Source organism: Chiloscyllium plagiosum, unplaced genomic scaffold (assembly GCF_037043375.1).
Source record: "Chiloscyllium plagiosum isolate Xiang-an unplaced genomic scaffold, Cpla_swu_hap1 HiC_scaffold_10, whole genome shotgun sequence".
In the NCBI taxonomy this organism is placed as follows: domain Eukaryota; kingdom Metazoa; phylum Chordata; class Chondrichthyes; order Orectolobiformes; family Hemiscylliidae; genus Chiloscyllium; species Chiloscyllium plagiosum.
The window spans coordinates 68116192-68138175 of NW_028270148.1; the positions used below are offsets into that span (position 1 = coordinate 68116192).

At 40.5% G+C, this 21984-nt stretch overlaps 1 protein-coding gene across 2 annotated transcripts in view; it reads right to left on the reverse strand.

The window, feature by feature from the left end:
• Positions 1-220: 220 nt before the first annotated feature.
• LOC122552897 (uncharacterized) overlaps positions 221-21984 on the reverse strand; it is a 70325-nt gene continuing 48561 nt past the window's right edge. The window contains exons 4-7 of one of the 2 annotated variants that reach the window (XM_087991427.1): positions 19428-19586; positions 19222-19337; positions 15801-15906; positions 221-1076 (exon numbers count right to left, since the gene is read on the reverse strand). In XM_087991427.1, coding sequence (XP_087847553.1) covers positions 1026-1076; positions 15801-15906; positions 19222-19337; positions 19428-19586 — 432 coding nt within the window. In that variant the 3' untranslated portion in view covers positions 221-1025. Of the gene's footprint in view, positions 1077-13978; positions 15365-15800; positions 15907-19221; positions 19338-19427; positions 19587-21984 lie in introns of those variants that run through there. The other variant, XM_087991425.1, reaches the window with a different exon arrangement.

Sequence of the window (21984 nt, forward strand, 5' to 3'; positions counted from 1 at the left end):
TGAATGCAAATTAAGAACACATTCATCACAGCATAGATGTGATTTATTTACATTATAAATAAATCATAATGATAAATATAATAGATATCTCTGAAATTAATTTGTATACCATGAAAATGAATCTTGAGTTGCAAACTGCATCAGATAGTATTTCTATAAGTTCACAATGTGTAGCTTTGAAGATTCAAATCTTTTTGTGGCTGGGTAGGTAAAGGTAAAGCCTCTCTTAATTGTGTCACCTAATTGGAATTACTGGACAATTATTGTTTACAATCATTGCCTATTATCAAGAGTAGACCATCCTCTAAAAATGACAGTTTCACCTTGACTGTCAGTCCAAGGAAGTGTTGAGTAGAGAGCGAAGCTTTGAAAATGACACGTTTTCCATTCCAAAATGTTGATAGATATGATTTTATTATACGTAATTTACATTCATTATTACAGAAGAACTTTAACATTTTTAGACAGTTTGAAGTTCAACTGAAATGAAATTAACTTTTAATAAATGTGTCAGTCAAAGGAAAGTGCTCCTTGAATTTTAGCTTTCACAATGTTTAGTGCCATTATATTTTGAAAAATTAGTCAATCTAAGTTTTTATTTATAGTGCTACTGATTGAAAAAATCTTGTAAAAATAAATTTGTGTCTTAGGACACCTCAATCTCTGGGCTGAAGTTGTAAGATTGGCCACAGATGATTGTATTTTCTTTTAATTACAATAAAATACACCTAATTTCTTTGCTGTGGAAACTGCAGTCCTCAGTGTTAAAATGAAGTTTAAACTACATTCTGATGGAATGATAGCTTGCAACTGATCACTGTTGATATTATGAATGACATTTTGATAAAATAGAAAGAATTCTCTTTTTCCTGTTATAGCAAAGGAAAAGTTTAAATGTTTCACCAACTGATTTGTAAATGTGAAAAATAATTTATTTGTTGTGTGTTCCTATGCACTTGTTGCAAAAACTTTTCTTCAAATCAATGAAGATGTCTGTGGTTCATCAGTTATTTTAGTTATAAAGTTTACTTGTAGGGTCTTCTCTTCAATGGCAGGGATTTGCAGCTTTTACATTCCTAAAAAAAATGAGCAATGTATAAATTCATTTGTCATTTAATGCAGTAGCAATCATGTAATCTCCAAAACCTTTCTCACTGTTATTCAAAATATATAGATCACAAGCTTGTAATTTTGTGGTTGCCAATTTTCTATCCTTCTATTCTGAGAGGTACTGTTAAGGTGTCATCTACTCCGGACATGCTTCACGTGTGAGCCTGAAAAATTACTTTTAGTAGCGTGTTCTTTTTCTGGGACATAACAAGCTGATCCATCTCTCACCCAACATATGCATCTTACTATGAAATAACTAGATAGTGACTGTGGTAATTTTTTTCTGGTTGTGCTATCTTTTCAATTTTGTTTGATGTCTTTAATTTGTTTCTAATTCATTCTTCTTCTCTCCACTCTTATTCTTAATATCTTGTGTGTAACCTTAGATATGCTCCACATTTGTCTCTTCCCTCTTTCTAAATTTATGGTTCACTGAGAAGTAGAAACTAAGATATACTGTTTAATAATGAGGAAAAGAAGAGAGGTGAGGCAACCTCTTTGGCTCAGAAACAAAATGGTTTGGAGGCTCAGGCCAGGTTGAACTGAGTAAAAGGAGTGCTGTTGAATAAAAACAGTAAGCTGAATTTTCCCATTAAGTCATGAGCTCTGACATATGCATGGCAGGGATTTACGTGGAATCTTCCCAAAACAGCTCAATAACTTCCTCCACGGGAGCTGTCAAATTAGAGAGATATGGTAGTCCGAGGATGTGCAAAGCTAATCAGAATCGCAAAGGGTAATCGGCGGATCCATTGTGAATGCTACTGAGATGAAAGGAGATGTAGAAGATGGCATAAGATATTGCTCGTAGGATCAGTAGCCACTTCCTCACATGCTGCACTAACTTGTCGATTCATCTGCAGATGACAGGTAAGTAATTGCAGGCATGCAAATGACCTCTGAGATGCATCTCAAGATGCTTTTCCCCAATGTTCCTCTATCCTCCTGTGAATAAATGAGCTGCAGATACTACAAGTGTCTTGGTTGTTGTGAGAATAATTCCACAGCCATGTAACAGTGTTGTTCATTGCTTCCGCAAAAATCCAAATTGGCTTCTCAATGCTGCTAAGTAGGGCATTGCCAGCACCAATCTAAAGCCACTTCTGGTAAAAGTGTGAAGAGAAGGAAACAAACCAGTCATAGAATCATTGTCATAGAGATGTACTGCATGGAAACAGACCCTTCGGTCCAACCTGTCCATGCCGACCAGATAGCCCAACCAAATCTAGTCCCACCTGCCAGCACCCGGCACAAATCCCTCCAAACTCTTCCTATTCATATACCCATCCAAATGCCTCTTAAATGTTGCAATTGTACCGGCCTCCACCACTTCCTCTGGCAGCTCATTCCATACACGAACCACCCTCTGCGTGAAAAGGTTGCCCCTTAGGTCTCTTTTATATCTTTCCCCTCTCACCCTAAACCTATGCCCTCTAGTTCTGGACTCCCCGACCCCAGGGAAAAGACTTTGCCTATTTATCCTATCCATGCCTCTCATAATTTTGTAAACCTCTATAAGGTCCCCCCTCAGCCTCCAACGATCCCAGGGAAAACAGTCTCAGCCTGTTCAGCCTCTCCCTATAGCTCAAATCCTCCAACCCTGGCAACATCCTTGTGGATCTTTTCTGAACCCTTTCACGTTTCACAACATCTTTCCGGTAGGATGGAGACTAGAATTGCACGCAATAGTCCAACAGTGGCCTAACCAATGTCCTGTACAGCTGCAACATGACCTCCCAACTCCTGTACTCAATACTCTGACCAATAAAGGAAAGTATACCAAACACCGCCTTCACTATCCTATCTACCTGCGACTCCACTTCCAAGGAGCAACGAACCTCCACTCCAAGGTCTCTTTGTTCAGCAACACTCCCTAGGACTCTACCATTAAGTGTATAAGTCCTGCTAAGATTTGCTTTCCCAAAATGCAGCAGCTCAATTTATTTGAATTAAACTCCATCTGCCAATTCTCAGCCCACTGGCCCATCTGGTCCAGATCCTGTAATCTGAGGTAACCCTCTTCGCTGTCCACTACATCTCCAATGTTGGTGTCATCTGCAAACTTACTAACCGTACCTCTTATGCCCACATCCAAATCATTTATGTAAATGACAAAACGTAAAGGACCCAGCACCGATCCTTGTGGCACTCCATTGGTCACAGGCCTTCAGTCTGAAAAACAACCCTCCACCACCACCCTCTGTCTTCTACCTTTGAGCCAGTTCTGTATCCAAATGGCTAGTTCTCCCTGCATTCCATGAGATCTAACTTTGCTAATCAGTCTCCCATGGGGAATCTTGTCGAATGGCTTACTGAAGTCCATATAGATCACATCTACTGCTCTGCCCTCATCAATCTTCTTTGTTACCTCTTCAAAAAACTCTATCAAGTTTGTGAGACATGATTTCCCATGCACAAAGCCATGTTGACTATCCCTAATCCGTCCTTGCCTTTCCAAATACATGTACATCCTGTCCCTCAGGATTCCCTCCAACAACTTGTCCACCACTGAGGTCAGGCTCACCGGTCGATAGTTCCCTGGCTTGTCTTTACCACCCTTCTTAAACAGTGGCACCACATTAGCCAACCTGTGACTATCGATGATACAAATATCTCAGCAAGAGGCCCAGCAATCACTTCTCTAGTTCTCGGGTACACCTGATCAGGTCCTGGTGATTTTTCCACCTTTAACCATTTCAAGACATCCAGCACTTCCTCCTCTGTAATCTGGACATTTTGCAAGATGTCACCATTTATTTCCCTACAGTCTATATCTTCCATATCCTTTTCCACAGTAAATACTGATGCAAAATATTCATTTAGTATCGCCCCCATTTTCTGTGGCTCCACACAAAGGCTACCTCGCTGATCTTTGAGGGGCCCTATTCTCTCCCTAGTTATCCTTTTGTCCTTAATATATTTGTAAAAACCCTTTGGATTCTCCTTAATTCTATTTGCCAAAGCTATTTCATGCCCCCATTTTGCCCTCTTGATTTCCCTCTTAAGTATACTCCTACTTCCTTTATACTCTTCTAAGGATTCACTCGATCTATCCTGTCTGTACCTGACATATGCTTCCTTCTTTTTCTTAACCAAACCCCCAATTTCTTTCGTCATCCAGCATTCCCTATATCTACCAGCCTTCCCTTTCACCCTGACAGGAATATACTTTCTCTGGATTCTCATTATCTCATTTCTGAAGGCTTCCCATTTTCCAGTCGTCCCTTTCCCTGTGAACATCTGCCTCCGATCAGCTTTTGAAAGTTCTTGCCTAATACCGTCAAAATTAGCCTTTCTCCAATTTAGAAATTCAACTTTTAGATCTGGTCTATCCTTTTCCATCACTATTTTAAAACGAATAGAATTATGGTCGCTGGCCCAAAGTGCTCCCCCACTGACACCTCAGTCACCTGCCCTGCCTTATTTCCCAAGAGTAGGTCAAATTTTGCACCTTCTCTAGTAGGTACAGCCACATACTGAATCAGAAAATTGTCTTGTACGCACTTCAGAAATTCCTCTCCATCTAAACCTTTAACACTATGGCAGTCCCAGTCAATGTTTGGAAAGTTAAAATCCCTTACCATAACTACCCTATTATTCTTACAGATAGCTGAGATCTCTTTACAAGTTTGTTTCTCAATTTCCCTCTGACTATTGGGGGGTCTATAATACAATCCCAATAAGGTGATCGTCCCTTTCTTATTTCTCAGTTCCACCCAAATAACTTCCCTGGATGTATTTCTGGGAATATCCTCCCCCAGCACAGCTGTAATACTATCCCTTATCAAAAATGCCACTCCCCCTCCTCTCTTGCCTCCGTTACTATCCTTCCTGTAGCATTTGTATCCTGAAACATTAAGCTGCCAGTCCTGCCCATCCCTGAGCCATGTTTCTGTAATTGCTATGATATCCCAGTCCCACATTCCTAACCATGCCCTGAGGTCATCTGCCTTCCCTGTTAGGCCCCTTGCCTTGAAATAAATGCAGTTAAATTTATTAGTCCTACCTTGTCCCTGCCTGCACTGACTGTTTGACTCACTCCTGTTCTCAGCTGTACCCATCTCAGATCAATCTCTTTCCTCAATATCTCCCTGGGTCCCACCCGCTCCCCCGCCCCCTCCCACCTTACTAGTTTAAATCCTCCCAAGCAATTCTAACAAATATCCCTGCCAGTATATTAGTCCCCTTCCAATTTAGGTGCAATCTGTCTTTCTTGTACAGGTCACTTCTACCCCAAAAGAAATTCCAATGATCCAAAAATGTGAATCCTTCTCCCATACACCAGCTCCTCAGCCATGCATTCATCTGCTCTATCCTCCTATTCCTGCCCTCACTAGCTCATAGCACTGGGAGTAATCCAGATATTACTACCCTTGAGGTCCTCCTTTTTAAATTTCTGCCTAACTCTCTGTAATCTCCCTTCAGACCTTTTCCCTTCCTATGTCCTTGGTTCCAATGTGGACAATGAAGAAGGGCTAATGCCCGAAACGTCGATTCTCCTGTTCCCTAGATGCTGCCTGACCTGCTGCGCTTTTCCAGCAACACATTTCCATCTCCAATGTGGACAATGACCTCCTGCTAGCCCCTCTCCCTCATGAGAACATTCTGCACCCTCTCTGAGACATCCTTGATCCTGGCACCAGGGAAACACACCATTCTGCTTTTTTCTCTGCTGGCCACAGAAATGTCTGTCTGTACCTCAGACTATAGAATCCCCTCACACAATTGATCTCTTGGAAGCCGATGTACCCCTCGTTGCATTAGAGCCAGTCTCAATACCAGAAACTTGGCTGTTCGTGCTACGTTCCCCGAGAAGCCATCACCCCCTACATTTTCCAAAACAGCATACCTGTTTGAAATGTGTATATCCACAAAAGACTCCTGCACTAGCTGCCTACCTCTCTTACCCTTACTGGAGTTAACTATGTGACTGTATCTGAGACTTTCTCCCCTTCCTATAACTGCCATCCATCACATACTGTTGCTGTTGCAAATTCCTCATCGCTTCTATCTGTCTCTCTAACTGATCCACTCGATCTGATAAGATTCGCATCCAACGGCATTTATGGCAGATATAATCCGCAGTAACCCTTAAACTTTCTTTAAACTCTCACATCTGACAAGAAGTACATATCACTGCAAAGGCCATTTTTGCTCCTTCACAATCTACAGACCCAGAAAATAATGCCATCTTATTCCGGGTTAAATTAATAGCTATGGCTTACATTTCAAGTTTAATCAAGAGACTTGTCTCCAAGAACATATAATCAAGGAAGAACCCACTGTAGTCACTACTGCAGCCTTTCTCTTGGGCAGACTTAAAACAACAATTATCTGATTCTGTGCTGTGATCTTTGCCCAACATTTCCTCCAAGATTAGTTGTGAATTTCACCATTTGTTAATTTTCCCAGATGCACTCCGATGTCCAACGATACATGAATTCAAACAGCAAAAGCGGTAACTGTGCAGGTTCTCTCTCTCTCTCTCCCTCCTGCACTGTCCTCACCATGTGCTTCCTTTGTCTGCTCTTCTCCCTTTTAAAACTGCTGTTGTTTTGACTTTTCTTTTCCAAAGTTCCAAAACAATGCAACAGCATATAAAACAGTAATTGCTGCTCCTGGAATTCGAGGAAATCACCTCCAACACCTAAAATACCTCAAAACAAGGAGCAGCTCTTACAGCCAGAAATTTTTCCCTGTCCTCCATCTTGGATTACCCAGAATCCCCTGATGCATATTTTGGCCATTTTCCTAGCCTCTCCAACTCCAGGTCACTCTGTAAGATGCTTGGAAATGTAGGGCATTGTATCTTTGGTAAATATAGTGGACTGTCACTTTAAGAGTCTGATCAAGATGTGACATCATGATGATATCATCAGTCATTTTGGAACAGAAATAGCTTGTCTAAGTTTGCTGTCTGCAAAGTAAACACTCTTTAATAGATTTCCTGCTGTTCAACACTTTGGCCTCCTAGTCCTTTTTGTAAAGTAATTAAGGGATTAATTGGATGGAAAATGGGTTGAAGGAGTAGGAAACAGTAAAGAGGAAAAGGCAAGCTCTTACATTATTGAGAAACAAGACAGGAATTAGAATCACTTAGAAAGAAAGCAAGGACAGAATTAACACAGCACTTATCAAAATCACAGAAAATCCAAAAATTATTAACATATAATTAAGTATTTCCCTTGAACATTGACCAGTCCTAGAACAAGAAATATTATGCAGGAGGGGTGGAATTCATCTGAACCAGAAAGGTACCAATGTCCATGTGAAGTTGAGAGATATGACAAGAGCAGTTGATTCGTACCCATCTGATAATAAGAGGGGAAAGCAACTTTATTGTAGTTTAAGATTAATGTTAAAAGTGGGAGTAGTAATATTAAAAGATAGCCGAAATTGTACTTCTTTGAAAGAAATTAGAATGTAAAACATAGGAGCTGGAGCAGACCATTTGAACATTTGAGCCTCTTCTACTAAACAAGATCATGACAAATCACTATGCCAACTCCAACTTCTGGAATCTCTGAGATTTTTGAAGCTCAAACACAATGCATCTACTACCTCTGCAGCTACCTCTTTTAAGATATAGGTATTCAGGCCCAAGAGTTTAATCCCTACTTTATCCCATTAATTTCTTTAGTATTGTTTTTTTGCTGATTGTGATGAAGGTAAATAAAATAGTATCTTTTAGGAAATTGGTTTCTGAACTAGACGTAAGAAGATTTTGGGTTTTAATTCTGTAAAGGTGTCTTGTTTCTTTTCTTAGAGCTAGAAATTCATTTTCTTAAGCCGTGGATTACATTTTGGAGAAATTGTGTGACTCAAACTAAATGAGAAGCTACCTGGTGAGATAATTGCTGAGGTGTTTGCCAAATTGAGATTTTATGACCTAAAGAAAGGGGTCAAAGGTCAAAAGCAGATTCAATTCAGAAGAAAAGATCTGTGCCAACAAATCTGCTGTTTACCAGAAACATTCAGGACAAATCAGTGAGTTAGTCTGTGACAATCAGGAACTAAATCAAAAATTTCTGGAAAAACTCAGCCGGTCTGGCAGCGTATCTGGAGAGAAAGCAGAGTTAATGTTTCGGGTCCAGAGACCCTTCTTCAGAATTGTATCAGGGTGAGGATTAGGGTGTACTCAGAGCAAAACAGTAATGGAGAGAATCAAATCTGGTGAATGCACAGAAATTTGCTGGAAGAAAGCATTATGACCTTGTCACTCAGTAAGAAATTTTAATTTAAAGATAGGAATGACACTTCACTGGGCAAGTATCTGTAAAGGATATCACTGAGAAAAAGATTTTAATCTCTTTTTGCTGGTTACAAAATGTCTTTTCAAAGTTTCTATTATATATACATTTTACCCCCCTTTCTTTGGTGTAATAAGCATAGGTTCTTGCATTGAAAGTAGCGTGGTAACACTCCGTGAATACTGTATAGAGAAAGTGAGGACTGTAGATGCTGGAGATCAAAGTCGAAAAGTGTGGCACTAGAAAAGCACAGCAGGTCAGGCAGCATTCAAGAAGCAGGAGAGTTGATGTTTCAGGCATAAGCCCTTCATCAGGAATGTGGGGCAGGGAGGTGGAGCTGAGAGATAAATGAGGGGGGTGGGGCTGAGGGGGATGGTAGCTTGGAAGGCGATAGCTAGAAGCAGGATGGGGATGATGGTGATAGGTCGGAGTGGATAGATGGGAAGAAAGATGGACAGGTGGGACAGTTCATAAGGACGGTACAGAGTTGGAGGGTTGGATCTGGGATGAGGTGGGTGAGTGGAGATGTGGAAACTGGTGAAATCGACGTTGATGCCGTGTGGTTGGAGGGTCCCAAGGTGGAAGATGAAGCGTACTTCCTCCAGGCGCCGAGTGGCTAGGATTTGGCAGTGAAGGAGGACCAGGACTTGCATGTCCTTGGTGGAGTGGGAGGGGGAGTTGAAGTGGTCGGCCACAGAGTGGTGCATTTGGTTGGTGCGGGTGCGGGTCTCTGAAATGTTCCACAACTTGGCATCCTGTCTGTCCAATGTAGAGGGGACCACATCAAGAGCAATGGATACAGTAGATGAGGTGTTTGGATGTGCAGGAAAATGTTTGCCAGATATGGAAGGATCCTTTGGGGCCTTGGATGGAGGTGCAGGGGAGGTGTGTGTGCAAGTTTTACACCTCTTTCGGTGGCAAGGGAAGGTGCCGGAAGTGGAGGGTGGGTTGGTGGGGGGGGCGTGGACCTAACAAGGGAATATGTTCAATGACTGACCGCCATGGTAACCAAATCACAAAAATAAAGCTTAAGGAGCAGAGAACATTAAGAGGTGATCTTTTTGAAATGTTCAAAATTATGAGCAAATTTGACTGGTAAGAAAGGATATTCTTTTTTCCACTATGTCACTATGTCAGTAACTAGGAATTGCAAATTTCAAGATTGTCAGCAAGACAGCTGAAGTGAGGTGAGGAGAAACATCTTTACTCAGAGCTTTGATAGAATTTGGAATGCGCTACCTGGAAGATTGGTGGAGGCGGATTCCATATGAGGTTTCAAAAGAGAACTGGATATATACTTGGAAGTTTTAAATGTAGAAGGCTACAGGGGTAGCTTGGAGAATGGGGTTCTGAGGTAAGGGCACTCGACCCGAAACATTAATTCTGATTTCCCTCGACAGATGCTACCAGACCTGCTGAGGTTTTTGTCTCTGGAGAATGGGACTTGCTGGATAGCTCATCCTAGAGCTGATAGACGTGATGGATCAAATAGAATTTTTCCATACTGTAAAATTCTCTGGTTCTATGGTCCATCAAGCCAAGTTTCACTCTGGGATCTAACTTGTTTAGTATTAACTATCATGACCAGATATCATAACATTCTACTGGTTTCTTTAGGTTTCTCTGGATCACTGGTTTGCAATTTTTAAAAACATATGTTGTGTTTTCTACCATGAAGATGGAAGCTGTTATTTGTTTAATGTCTCTGTCACGTTCTTATTCTCCACTATAATTTTACCAGTTTTCATCTCTAATGGATCTACATGTCTATAGCAATATTTACAATCTGTTTACTGTTTCTTTCTAGTTAACTTCTATATCCTTTTTCTATCAATCACAACTGTCTGGTCCTCTTATGTTAAATTTGAAAATCTTCTCAATCCTCAAGATTACTGCTGTTTAACAATATTGGCAATATTATAAGATTTCAATAAACACAAAGAACTGTGGATGCTGGAGTGAGTACTGGAGAAACACAGCACGTCTGGCAGCATCTGTTGAGAGAAAAATGAGTTAGAGTATTGAGTCCAGTGACCCTTCATTAGAACTTACAATAACTGGGAAAGTATGGTACTTAAGGTGATGACAGGGTGGTGGGAGATCAGTGGTGAGGAGATTGGAAGACTGGGGTCAGTGGGAGGAATGTGCAGGGAATGAATAGAGTACATGGAAACAAAACCCAGACAAAGAGAGACAAAAAAGGTCAACACGGAGATACTTGAGAGAGCGAGATAAATACTCAGTACAGTGCTAACAGAAAGTGCGAATACTTGAAAATAGGTTGGCTGCGCAGGGAGGAAACACATACAATGCAGGGCATAAGGTGTAGAGGGAGAATAACCAACATGGAGGAGGGTGATCATGTCCTGAAATGATTAAACTCAATGTTGAGTCCTGAAGGCTATAGGGTGCCTACATGGAAGAGTTGGTGTTATTCTTCCAGCTTGCATTGAGCTTCTCTGGATCAGTGCAGCAGACCTCACACAGGAATGTTTGTTGAAGTGGCAACTGGAAGCTTATGGTCATTTTTACAGACCGTGGATAGATGTTTGGCAAAGCAATCACCCAGTCTGTATTTCATTTCCCCAATGTACAATAGACCACAATGTGAGCAGCGAGTACAGTAGTGCAGGCAAATCACTGCTTCACTTTGAAGGTGTGGTTGGTTTCTTGGATGGTAAGGAGGGAAGAGGTTAATGGGCAAATGTTACATCATCTGCAATTTCAAGGGCAGCTGCCATGAATGTGTGGGATGGTGTAGAGAGTGGAGGAGTCAACCAAGATGGTCTTGCAGGAATGATTTCTGTGGAATGCTGACAAGAGAGGAGCGGGGAGGGTTACATGTATCTAGTGTCTTATGATCCTTTGGATACGGAGGAAATGTGAGGAGGAATGTGAGGAGCGGGGGACCCTATTGTTTTGGCAGAGAAGGGAAAATGTGAGGGCAGCAATGCAGGAAATAATTCCACACATTTCCATCCATTATATTTACGAGAATAACATTTTTTTGATTGGTTAGAAAATCCTATCAGTGGATTTTCTTGGGTGACTTGGAAACTTTTGGGGGCAGATTCATCCTCTGCCCCTGTATTTTGAGAGTTGATGTTTGTCTGCAGGATGTTGATGGTGGTGGATTCAGCAACAGTAATGCCATTGAATGTCAAGGGGAGGTGGTTATATCCTTGTCAGGAATAGTCTTTACCGCCATTAGTGCAGTTCAAATGCTACTTGCCACCTATCAGACTAAAGCTAAATTTTGTCGAGATCTTCCTATATATATGACTATCGACTTTTCCAGTATCAGAGGAGAGTGAAATGGTACCTAACAATGTACCTAATGCAACACAACTCTGACTTGTATCTAAAAATGATTGAACCTAGATCTCTACACAGAGGAATTCATTACTGATTTCTTGAGGAAGAGATGGATTGAACTCCAACAACCTCAATCATCTTCCTTTGTTCTCAATATAGATGGATTCTTTTCCCCTGGTTCCCATCAGCTCATATTGAGTATTCAGTTCTTTTACCCATATTTGAATCAAGGCTGTATGAGATCAGGAATTGAGTGACCCTGACAGAATGCAAACTGAATGAGCGTCAGTGAGCGGGACATTGTTGTATGAGTGCCATTTGATAGCACTTTCAGCACACCTTCTACCACTGTACTAATGATTGAGGGTGGATGATAAGAGGCTGTTTGAACTTGTCCTATTTTTTTGGATATACCCAGGCAACTTTGTGCATTGTCAGGTAGATGACAGTGCAAGATATTATAAAGACTCATAGTCTTTTTTTGTCTTCAGCCGTTTCTTAGTATCATATTAACTGAATCTAATTTCTGTTGACTAGTATTTGTGATCTCAGCAGGAGGGTCTGTGCTGAAGATGATTGCAAATGCCTTATCTGCTGACATATTAGGGTCACCCATTATTCAAGTTGGGAATATGTTTTATGTTTAGAGCCTCTCCTCCAGGTTGTTATTGTCCACCACTATTTAAGACTGGAAGTAGCGGGACTGAAGAACTTTGGCCTGAGTTTTCGATTTCGGACTTGCTCTGCCTATTGCATGCTACCTTTGCTGTTTAATATCATGTACTCCTACGTTGTAACTTCACTGGGTTGGCATCTCAAATTTATGTATACTCAGTGCTGTTCCTGGCAGGCTCTCCTACACTCCTCATTGAACCAGTCTTGATTCCATGGCTTGATGGTAATGGTAGAAAAAGGTATATGCTTGGTCATTAGGTTAGATATTGTGCTGGTGATGGCTGACAGCACTTTACAGAAATCTAGTTTTGACCTGAATTTTTCACATGTAATACAACACAATTGATGGTATCCTCAGTGTGATGAGATTTTGTCTCTGCAAAGGTTGCTCAGAGTTCACTTCTCCCGCAACTTAGTGGATACGTGAATCTGCAACTGGTAGATGAATGAGAGTTAGAAACAGGCGCTTTGGCCCAGCGAGTCCACACGACCCTCCAAACAGTAACCCACCCAGACCCATTCCCCTACCCCTGACTAATGCACCTAACACTATGGGAAATTTAGCATGGGCAATTTACCTAACCTGCACATCTTTCGGACTGTGGGAGGAAACCGGAGCACCCATTGGAAACCCAGATCACGTAGATATTTCCCTCTTACTGGTTCCCTTATCATCTGCTGCAAGGCCAGTCTGATGAATATGTTCTTAGGACTTGATCAGCTCAGTTAGTAAATAAGTACTCTATCTAAAGAATATTCTGCACTCCTGGGTGCTTCTTCCAAGTGTATAACAATGCTCATTCATCAGATGAGAAAGAGCATGAGGTGGAAAAAACACTTCAAGTCTGAAGAAAGCCACATAATTTCCTCCAATCAGTTGCTATGAGCTTTGGTTTTTAACTGATATGTCAGAGACTATACAAGTATGAATCAATGCAGTGTGCCACCTGCAAGCAAATGAAAGTATCTGGAGAAGAAAGATCAAGAAGCAGCAAGTCCTGACAGACTAAAATGATCATCTCAATGAACCCTCTGGACATAGATTGTTGAACTCCCTTCCCAGTTTTTCCTTCTGCTCATAACACCAATTTATTTTGCATCCATCTGCGTCTGCATGTGTCTGCATGGGCATTTTGTAATGGGGTTAGAGTTTTATCTAATAAGTTATATATAAATGGTTCATAATTGTTAATCTGTAGTGAGAATCTATTTATTTCCAAACCTTGCTTTCTGTCAACCGGGGGCTAAAGGTCAGATAAATGAGAGAATTTTGCACACTTTTATAAAATCTTTAATTATTGTAATGACTTCAAGAGTAGTAGGACATGATTTCAAGTTCACTCTCACAGTGATACATGAAAGTTACTGAAACTTAGTTAAATCATTTGATAATTGAGAGTTGATTCACAGGGTTTGTATTGTTTACAAAGGACTGTTTATGCAATATTTTGGATGCAGTAAATGGTACTGAGCCATCTGTAAGTAAAAAATACTAAAAGGAGAAAATAGTGAATATGCAACAGGTCATTAAATATTCAAAGCGAAGGTGATCCAATGTTCTGGGAGACCATAGACAGTTTAAATCAAACATGAAGAATAAGCATTTTATATTTTAGTCTTTCTCAAACTGACTGGAGCATTCAATACGTACATTCTTTACATTAAAAGGAATTTGCTAAAATTCTGAGGAACTTTGTTCCAAAATAGCATGTTAAGGAACTCACAAGAATTATTGCAACATGGGATCTTGTTCCACAGAAAGGGGAAGAAATAACAAGCAAAGTAAAAGTATGGAAACATTTGGGATCTATATTTGGATAATTATGTTTTAACTGTTATGTTTTACCTTTAAAGGGTAAGAGACGAAAGAAAGCCAATTAAAAACAGAAATGCCAGCTTTTGGGGTACAGTTTAAAGGCAAATGTGGATGAAGAAAATGACAATATAGTCAATTTTTGTTGAAACATATAGTAGATACGTTTATTTGATGTCAATGTTTATCCTAGAGTGCTAAGATGTTAGCTGTAAAAATCACAGTCCTTCTTGTGGATACTTGAGAGTTCTCTGGTCTTAGGCCAAATCCAACAAGATTTTTTGATGTATAATAATAATCTGACTTTGATATGGACAGCATGATTTAGAAGTTTGTTACTGATGCTCAATTTGGAAATAAAGCAAATAGTGATATGGATTGTAACAGACTTAATGTAACAATGTGGAGAAGTATAAATTGATTAGCTTTTGTAGGAAGAATGAAGAGGAGCAAAATAAAATAAATGATAGAATTTTAAAGAGCACGTGGGGAACAGTGAACTTAGGTACTGCAGTAGGCCATTCAGCCAGTTAATCCTACTCCACAATTCAGTGCAATCATGGCTGACCAAACATTTCAATGCTTTTTACTCAACCAACCCCCATAACTTTGTGAAGGCTTTCTTATAGTACATCCAACTGTTTCTTTCTCACTAATGTTACTCTTAATTGCAACTACGTTGCTTGCCTCAGCCACTCCATATGGTAGCAAAGCTCATATTTTAATTGCTGTCTTGCTAAAGTTTCTCCTGAATTGCTTGTTGAATTTATGAGATTATCTTTTACAGATCTTCCCTATTTTTAGAAACCCAGACAAACAGAAACGTCTAATATTTAGCCAAATGAATCCATCAAGATTTTATTTAAAAATTAATTGTTCTTTGATTTATGCATGCATTATTTTTTTCCTCCATTACTCCTTCCTGTAGATTAACAAAACTCTTAATATAAAATACATAGTCCAACCTTTCCTTCAGAAGCTTCTAAGATAAGTGATGGTATCTTTACAACACAGGAAGGAAGCTCAAGTTCTGAAGGAGAATCACCAGTCTTGAAACATTAACAAGTGCTGCCAGATCTGCTGAGTTTCTCCTGCAATTTCTGTTTTTGTTCTTGCATCCATAGTTCTTTGTTCTATTCACATTAAGGAAGCTCAAACTGATGGATGTGCTGATTTTGGTTATTTGGTACTGGAAGACAGTCTTTGAAGAAATCAGGAATTTGAAACATAAGCAACAGCAGATCAGGCCGATATTAGAACAAATGTATTTTAAATCTTGGTCATAGCAAGAGAACTGATGGAACAGGTGACAAAGAGTAGTTAGGATACTTTTCGAAATTAATTATCAAATATAAGGAATAAAGTGCATACCAATAGAAGCACAAAATAATGACATTAAAATTATATGTGGTACTGTAATTGGCCAGCACAAAGTTGAAGTTTTCCTTTTAGGTGATAATTCGGAGTGAAAAGATGATGTTGGGTTAGTTTTGCAGTATTTGATCTTTCAACCGCAGAGAGCACTAATGATAATTGGTTAAATGAAATTATGTCACCAGTAGTGACAAGACCTATCTTAAAAATCTAAAGCTATTGTGAATGAGTTAGTCATAATATATACATTTTTAAAGCTTTACCTGCTTGAGAGATTTCTGCAACGTAAGTTCTCTCTGAAGTCTACTGGCTTCCTCTGATAATCGCGTTACTTCCTTTTTCAATTCATATATCTGTTGCTGTCGTTCCCTTTTATGGGTCAGGAAAACAAATATAGGACTAATTTGCAAAGATAAAATGCTATGTATTACTTAATTTAGCTGTTATTCAATTTGAAAAATCGCTGCAGGAATTACACAAAGTAGTATCTAGTGTCCAACAATCTTCATTAGTCAGAATATTCACTGGTGATTGAACAGTGTTCAATATCATTTGCACTTCCATACTGAAATGCAACAAGACTTGAATAACATTCAGGCTTGGACTAGTAAGTGGTAAGTTAATATTTGCGTCACTCAAGTGCCAGGCAGTGGCTATTTCCAATAAAAGAGAACCTAATTATCTTCCATTGACATTAATTAGCATTGCCATCGCATAGATAAGGTGAATAGCCAAAGTCTTTTCCCAAGGTAAGAGGAGTCCAAAATGAGAGGGCATAGGTTTAAGGTGAATGGGGAAAGGTTTAAAAGTAACCTGAGGGGCAACTTTTTCACACAGTAGGTGGTACGTATATGGAACATGCTGCCAGAGGAAGAGATAGAGGCTAGTACAATTACATTTTAAAGACATTTGGATAAGTTCATGGATAGGAAAAGTTTAGAGGGATATGGGCCAAATGCAGGAAAATGGGACTAATTCAGTTTAAGAAACCTGGTCAGCATGGACGAGTAGGCCAAAGGGTCTGCTTCCATTCAGTATTATTCTATTATTCTATAATATCCTACTGTCAACGTTCTGGTGGTCATTATTGATCTGAAATTTCTCTGGATCAGCCTTACAAATAATGTGGCTAGGTCAAAGGATAAGTCAAACTGGGGATTCTGTGGTGAGTAATTCACCTCCTGACTCTTCAAAGCCTGTCCACAAGTCAGGAGTGTGGTGAAGTACTCTCCACTTAACTGGATAAATATATTTCCAATAATATTTGCAAGACTTAACAAAACAGCCTGATTGATAGCCACTCCAAGGTACCTGCATGGGATAATGTGAGGAGAAAAGGAAATATTAATGGAATGTTTCCATTGGATTCCTGTAATTTGAGCTTCAAGTATTTAGAGAAAGGTTTCATTTGGCAATGGGACTCAAGATGGGGATGCAACCAGGCACCTAACTTTAAGAAGTTATTGAATGCCTCTCAATACAATATCAATATATCCTGGAATGTTAAAAGCCAAGTGTGAGAAAATGTAATATAGTGTCTGTGGTTTATGCCTTTTTATTTACCTGTAAGATTACAATTGGATTTGTTTAAAGAAATAATCCAACCGAGGAACTACATACATAATGCCAATGTATTTGTCCCAGAGACAAACTGGTTCCTGTGTATTCATATGAATTACATGTGATAATATTGGCTGATTATAAAATTCTTTATGTTCTTGTCACCAAGTGAACCTACTGATTGTACTTTGCTTTGTAAATGATCTATAAAGAATAAAAATAATTTGTTATAAAGTACATAATTAATTCAGATCTTGTATTTCTCAGATGATTATTAAACTCAATGTGGTGGCTAGTGGAACTTAAGATGTTTGGTGTACCTGAAATAATAATTTCTGACAATGGGCTGCAATGTATGTGCTGACCTTCTGGGGATGTATCTGTCAAATGGGGCACAATCCATGTGACTCTCATCACATTGCTCCTGATGAAACAATCTTGTGGAGCAAAAGACTTGCATCATTAAATCATTTATTCTGAAGTGTCGGATAACAATACAGGGTTCTTGTGATAACACTTTACACCTCAGAGGATATGGGATTATCATCACCAGCAGAAATCATATTTTAAAGGCAAGTGAGAATGATCTTGCCAAGTGCCAAGTGCCAAAGAAGGGAGATGCTTGGAGAAATTCAGTTGTACCCAAGAATATTGATTGGTTTGCCATGATCATAAGACCATAAGAAATAGGAATAGAAGTAGACTGTTTGGCCCCTCCAGCCTGCTTCACCATTCAATAGGGGAGGCGAGGGCCTAATGGTATTATTGCTAGACTATTAATTCAGAAACTCAGCCATTGTTCTGGGGACGCAGGTTTGAATCCTAGCACGGCAGATGGTAGAATCTGAATTGAATAAAAGTAAATCTGGAATTAAGAATCTAATGATGACCACAAAATCATTGGTGATTGTTGGAAGAACATATGAGGTTCACTAATGTCCTTCAAAGAAGGAAATCAGCCATCCTGGTCTGGCCTACATATGACTCCAAACCTGCAGCAATATGGTTGACTTTCAGTTGCCTTCTGAAATGGCCTCACAAGTCATTCAGGTGTATCAATTGCTACAAAGTCTCAAAGGAGTGAAACCAGAAAGATCACCTGGCATCCACTAAGCATCGGAAAAGACAATGGCAGAAACAGCCCAGTCAATCGGACAAAGTTTTCCTCAGTTGGGGGCTAGTGCTAAAATTGAGAGAGCTGTCTCAAAGACTAACCAAACAACAGTTTGACATAATCATGTTCACAGAATCATATCTCACAGACAATATCCCAGACACCACCATCACCATCGCCACCATCGTGGTGTCTGGGATACTGTCTATAAGATGTGATTCCGAAAGTATGACTATGTCAGGCTGTTGCCTGCCAGTAGTAGGACAGATCCAGCAGAGGTGGCTGAACAGTGGTATACAGTCAAGAGGGAGTTGCCCTGGGAGTCCTCAACATTGACTCCAGAGCCAATGAAGTCTCGTGGCTTCAGGTTAAACATGAGCAAGGAAACTTTCTGCTAAAAGTCACTTCCTCCCTTGACTGATGAATCTGTAGTCCTCTGTGTGGAACAACACTTCAAGGAAGCACTGAGAGTGGCAAAGATGCAAAATGTACTTTGTGGGGGTTTCCATTTCCACCACCAAGAGTGGTTCAGCAGCAGCACTACTAATTGCACTGTCTCACCATTGATCATAAAACCCCAATTTCAAATCCCACTCCATGGCCTGCACAATTTTTGTCAAATTGAGGAAGAACAACACCATCACTGGTGCCATACATCAGACAAGTTGCCAAACCAAGGCCCATCTGCCAACTGGTTTGATGCAAATAATTTCCAGAATCACCTCCAGAATATTCCTGGTCTCTTGGCCTTACTGATTTCTGCTGGAACAGTTGTGAAGATTTTACAGTTGACTTGGTATCTCCACTTAGAAAGGAAAGAAAGTAAACCAGGAATCTTATGGTCCACAAACTATGAGCAGAGGCAATACTAATATCTCTAACGTCATTAGACTGCTGCAGTTGCTGTTTAAATTCATGTAAAGGATAACTAATTAAGATAGTTAATATAATCCAATATGACTCACAACAGATTTAAAAAGAGGAAGAAAATTAGTGCAGAAAAAAAGTACCAAGATTTTCCTTGTAAAATCTCTGAAATTTGTTGTTTCAGTTTGCTGATCTTCTCATCTCTGCAGCTGATTTCTGATGCACTTTTTCTTAACACTGCGGCTAATTTTTCCTCATGCTGTATTAAGCAAAATAAAACCACAGTAAGGTTTGGAATAAAATGGATCCTGTCAAAAACATATAAAATGTTATGATAAAAAACACTAACCAACTTTTTGAGTTGCTCAGCCTTTTCTTCGAATTCCTTTCTATTCTCTTGAAGTTGTTGCAGCTTTTCTTCTGCTAATGTCTCTGCTTGTTTTAACTTTCCTTCTGTTTGTTCATGAGATTGTTGTTCTTCTTTAACCAACTGACTGTATTCAGAAATCTGTGGAAATGTTAATAAGGATTAAAAACTTGTTTCTCAAGAGTATCTCCAATTAAAGTTATGGTGTACAAAAAATATTTTTGCGATTGAGTACAATAATTGTGGGATATAAGTCATATTTCTCAACACCTACCTTATGAAGTACTATTTGCTCTAAAATGACTGTCTTTGATTTTTATTATTCCTTTGTTCCAAAAGGCAAAAAGTTCAGAATTAGAAACGGTTGTGAGATTATCTGCTGCAGGTGATAATTCCACTGTCTGAACAATTATTTGACTCTGGGGCCATCACTACTGAGTATGATTTGTCCTCATCAACAGGGAATAATGGATAAGAATGGACAAGGAAACTCCAGCCCTGGTGCTCACCTTCCACCCTGCCAACCTTCGCATAAACCAAATCATCCGCCGACATTTCCGCCACCTCCAAACAGACCCCACCACCAGGGATATATTTCCCTCCCCACCCCTCTCCGCCTTCCGCAAAGACTGTTCCCTCCGTGACTACCTGGTCAGGTCCACACCCCCCTACGACCCACCCTCCCATCCTGGCACTTTCCCCTGCCACCGCAGGAACTGTAAAACCTGTGCCCACACCTCCTCCCTCACCTCCATCCAAGGCCCTAAAGGAGCCTTCCACATCCATCAAAGTTTTACCTGCAAATCCACTAATATCATTTATTGTATCCGTTGCTCCCGATGCGGTCTCCTCTACATTGGGGAGACTGGGCGCCTCCTAGCAGAGCGCTTTAGGGAACATCTCCGAGACACCCGCACCAATCAACCAAACCGCCCCGTGGCCCAACATTTCAACTCCCCCTCCCACTCTGCCGAGGATATGGAGGTGCTGGGCCTCCTCCACCGCCGCTCCCTCACCACCAGTCGCATGGAAGAAGAACGCCTCATCTTCCGCCTCGGAACACTTCAACCCCAGGGCATCAATGTGGACTTCAACAGCTTCCTCATTTCCCCTTCCCCCACCTCATCCTAGTTTCTAACCTCCAGCAACACTGTCCCCTTGACTTGTCCGACCTGCCCAGCTCCTTTTCCACCTATCCACTCCACCCTCTCCTCCCTGACCTATCACCTTCATCTCCTCCCCCACTGACCTATTGTACTCTATGCTACTCTATCCCCACCCCCACCCTCCTCTAGCTTATCTCTCCACACTTCAGGCTCTCTGCCTTTATTCCTGATGAAGGGCTTTTGCCCGAAACGTCGATTTTGCCTGTCCTCGGATGCTGCCTGAATTGCTGTGCTCTTCCAGCACCACTGATCCAGAATCTGGTTTCCAGCATCTGCAGTCATTGTTTTTAAATCCAGCCCCAACCCTACTAGCATAAGATGCTTTATGACTTGGAGGAAGGGACCAAATATTTGCAAGATAAATTTTCACTGACACCAAGATAGGTTGAAGAAATTGTCAAGATGAGGTAAAGTGCCTACAAAAGAGATGTAAATGGGTGAAATGATTAGGCATAGATGTAGCAGGTGAAATTTAATGTGGCAAAATGTGAACTTCTCCAACTTGTCAAGACGACTAGAAAAGTGGTATACTATTTAAATAGAGAGAAATTGCAAAATTCTGTAGTACAGAGGAATCTGGGTATTGCAGCTATAAGACACCACTGAAGTAACTCCAAAGAGGCCAGTCTCCTATCACCAAGTCATCCTGTACTTAGATGTACATAGTAAATGATACTAGTCCAGCTTCCTCAGAGCCAGCACTCAGTGAACAGAACATCTGACGACGGTGTTTATTTTTTTTTATTTTTAACCCCCACACTACCACCTAAGTGCGGTAGTCCTTATTTGTTTCCCCAGCACCCATGGTGTGTGTGTGCAGGTGTGAGACACAGTGAAAGACACAAAGTGCACAAATCTTTATTCAAATTCCACCACCAGGAAGAAAGGAAAACACCCGGGTGGCCAGTGACAAACACTGCCCATCAAAGGGCTGTGCTGTGTGTTCAAAAACAGTGAAGGGGAGGGTAGGGACTAAATCAAAATAGAGTTGGAAGGAGAAATGATGCACTCCATTCTCTGCGGCGCCCACCTCTCCCTGAACAACTCCAGGGTGTTGATCGACACCGCGACGATCGTGTTTATTTTTTTTTGTTTTTTTTTTATTTTAACCCCCACATTACCACCGAAGTGCGGTAGTGCTTATTTTTTCCCCCAGCACCCCTGGTGTGTGTGTGTGCAGGTGTGAGACACAGTGAAAGACACAAAGGGCTGTGCTGTGTGTTCAAAAACAGTGAAGGGGAGGGTAGGGACTAAATCAAAATAGAGTTGGAAGGAGAAATGATGCACTCCACTCCCTGCGGCGCCCACCTCTCCCTGAACACGATCGTGTTTATTTTTTTTCTCTTTTTTCTTTTTTTTTCTTTTTTTTTTTA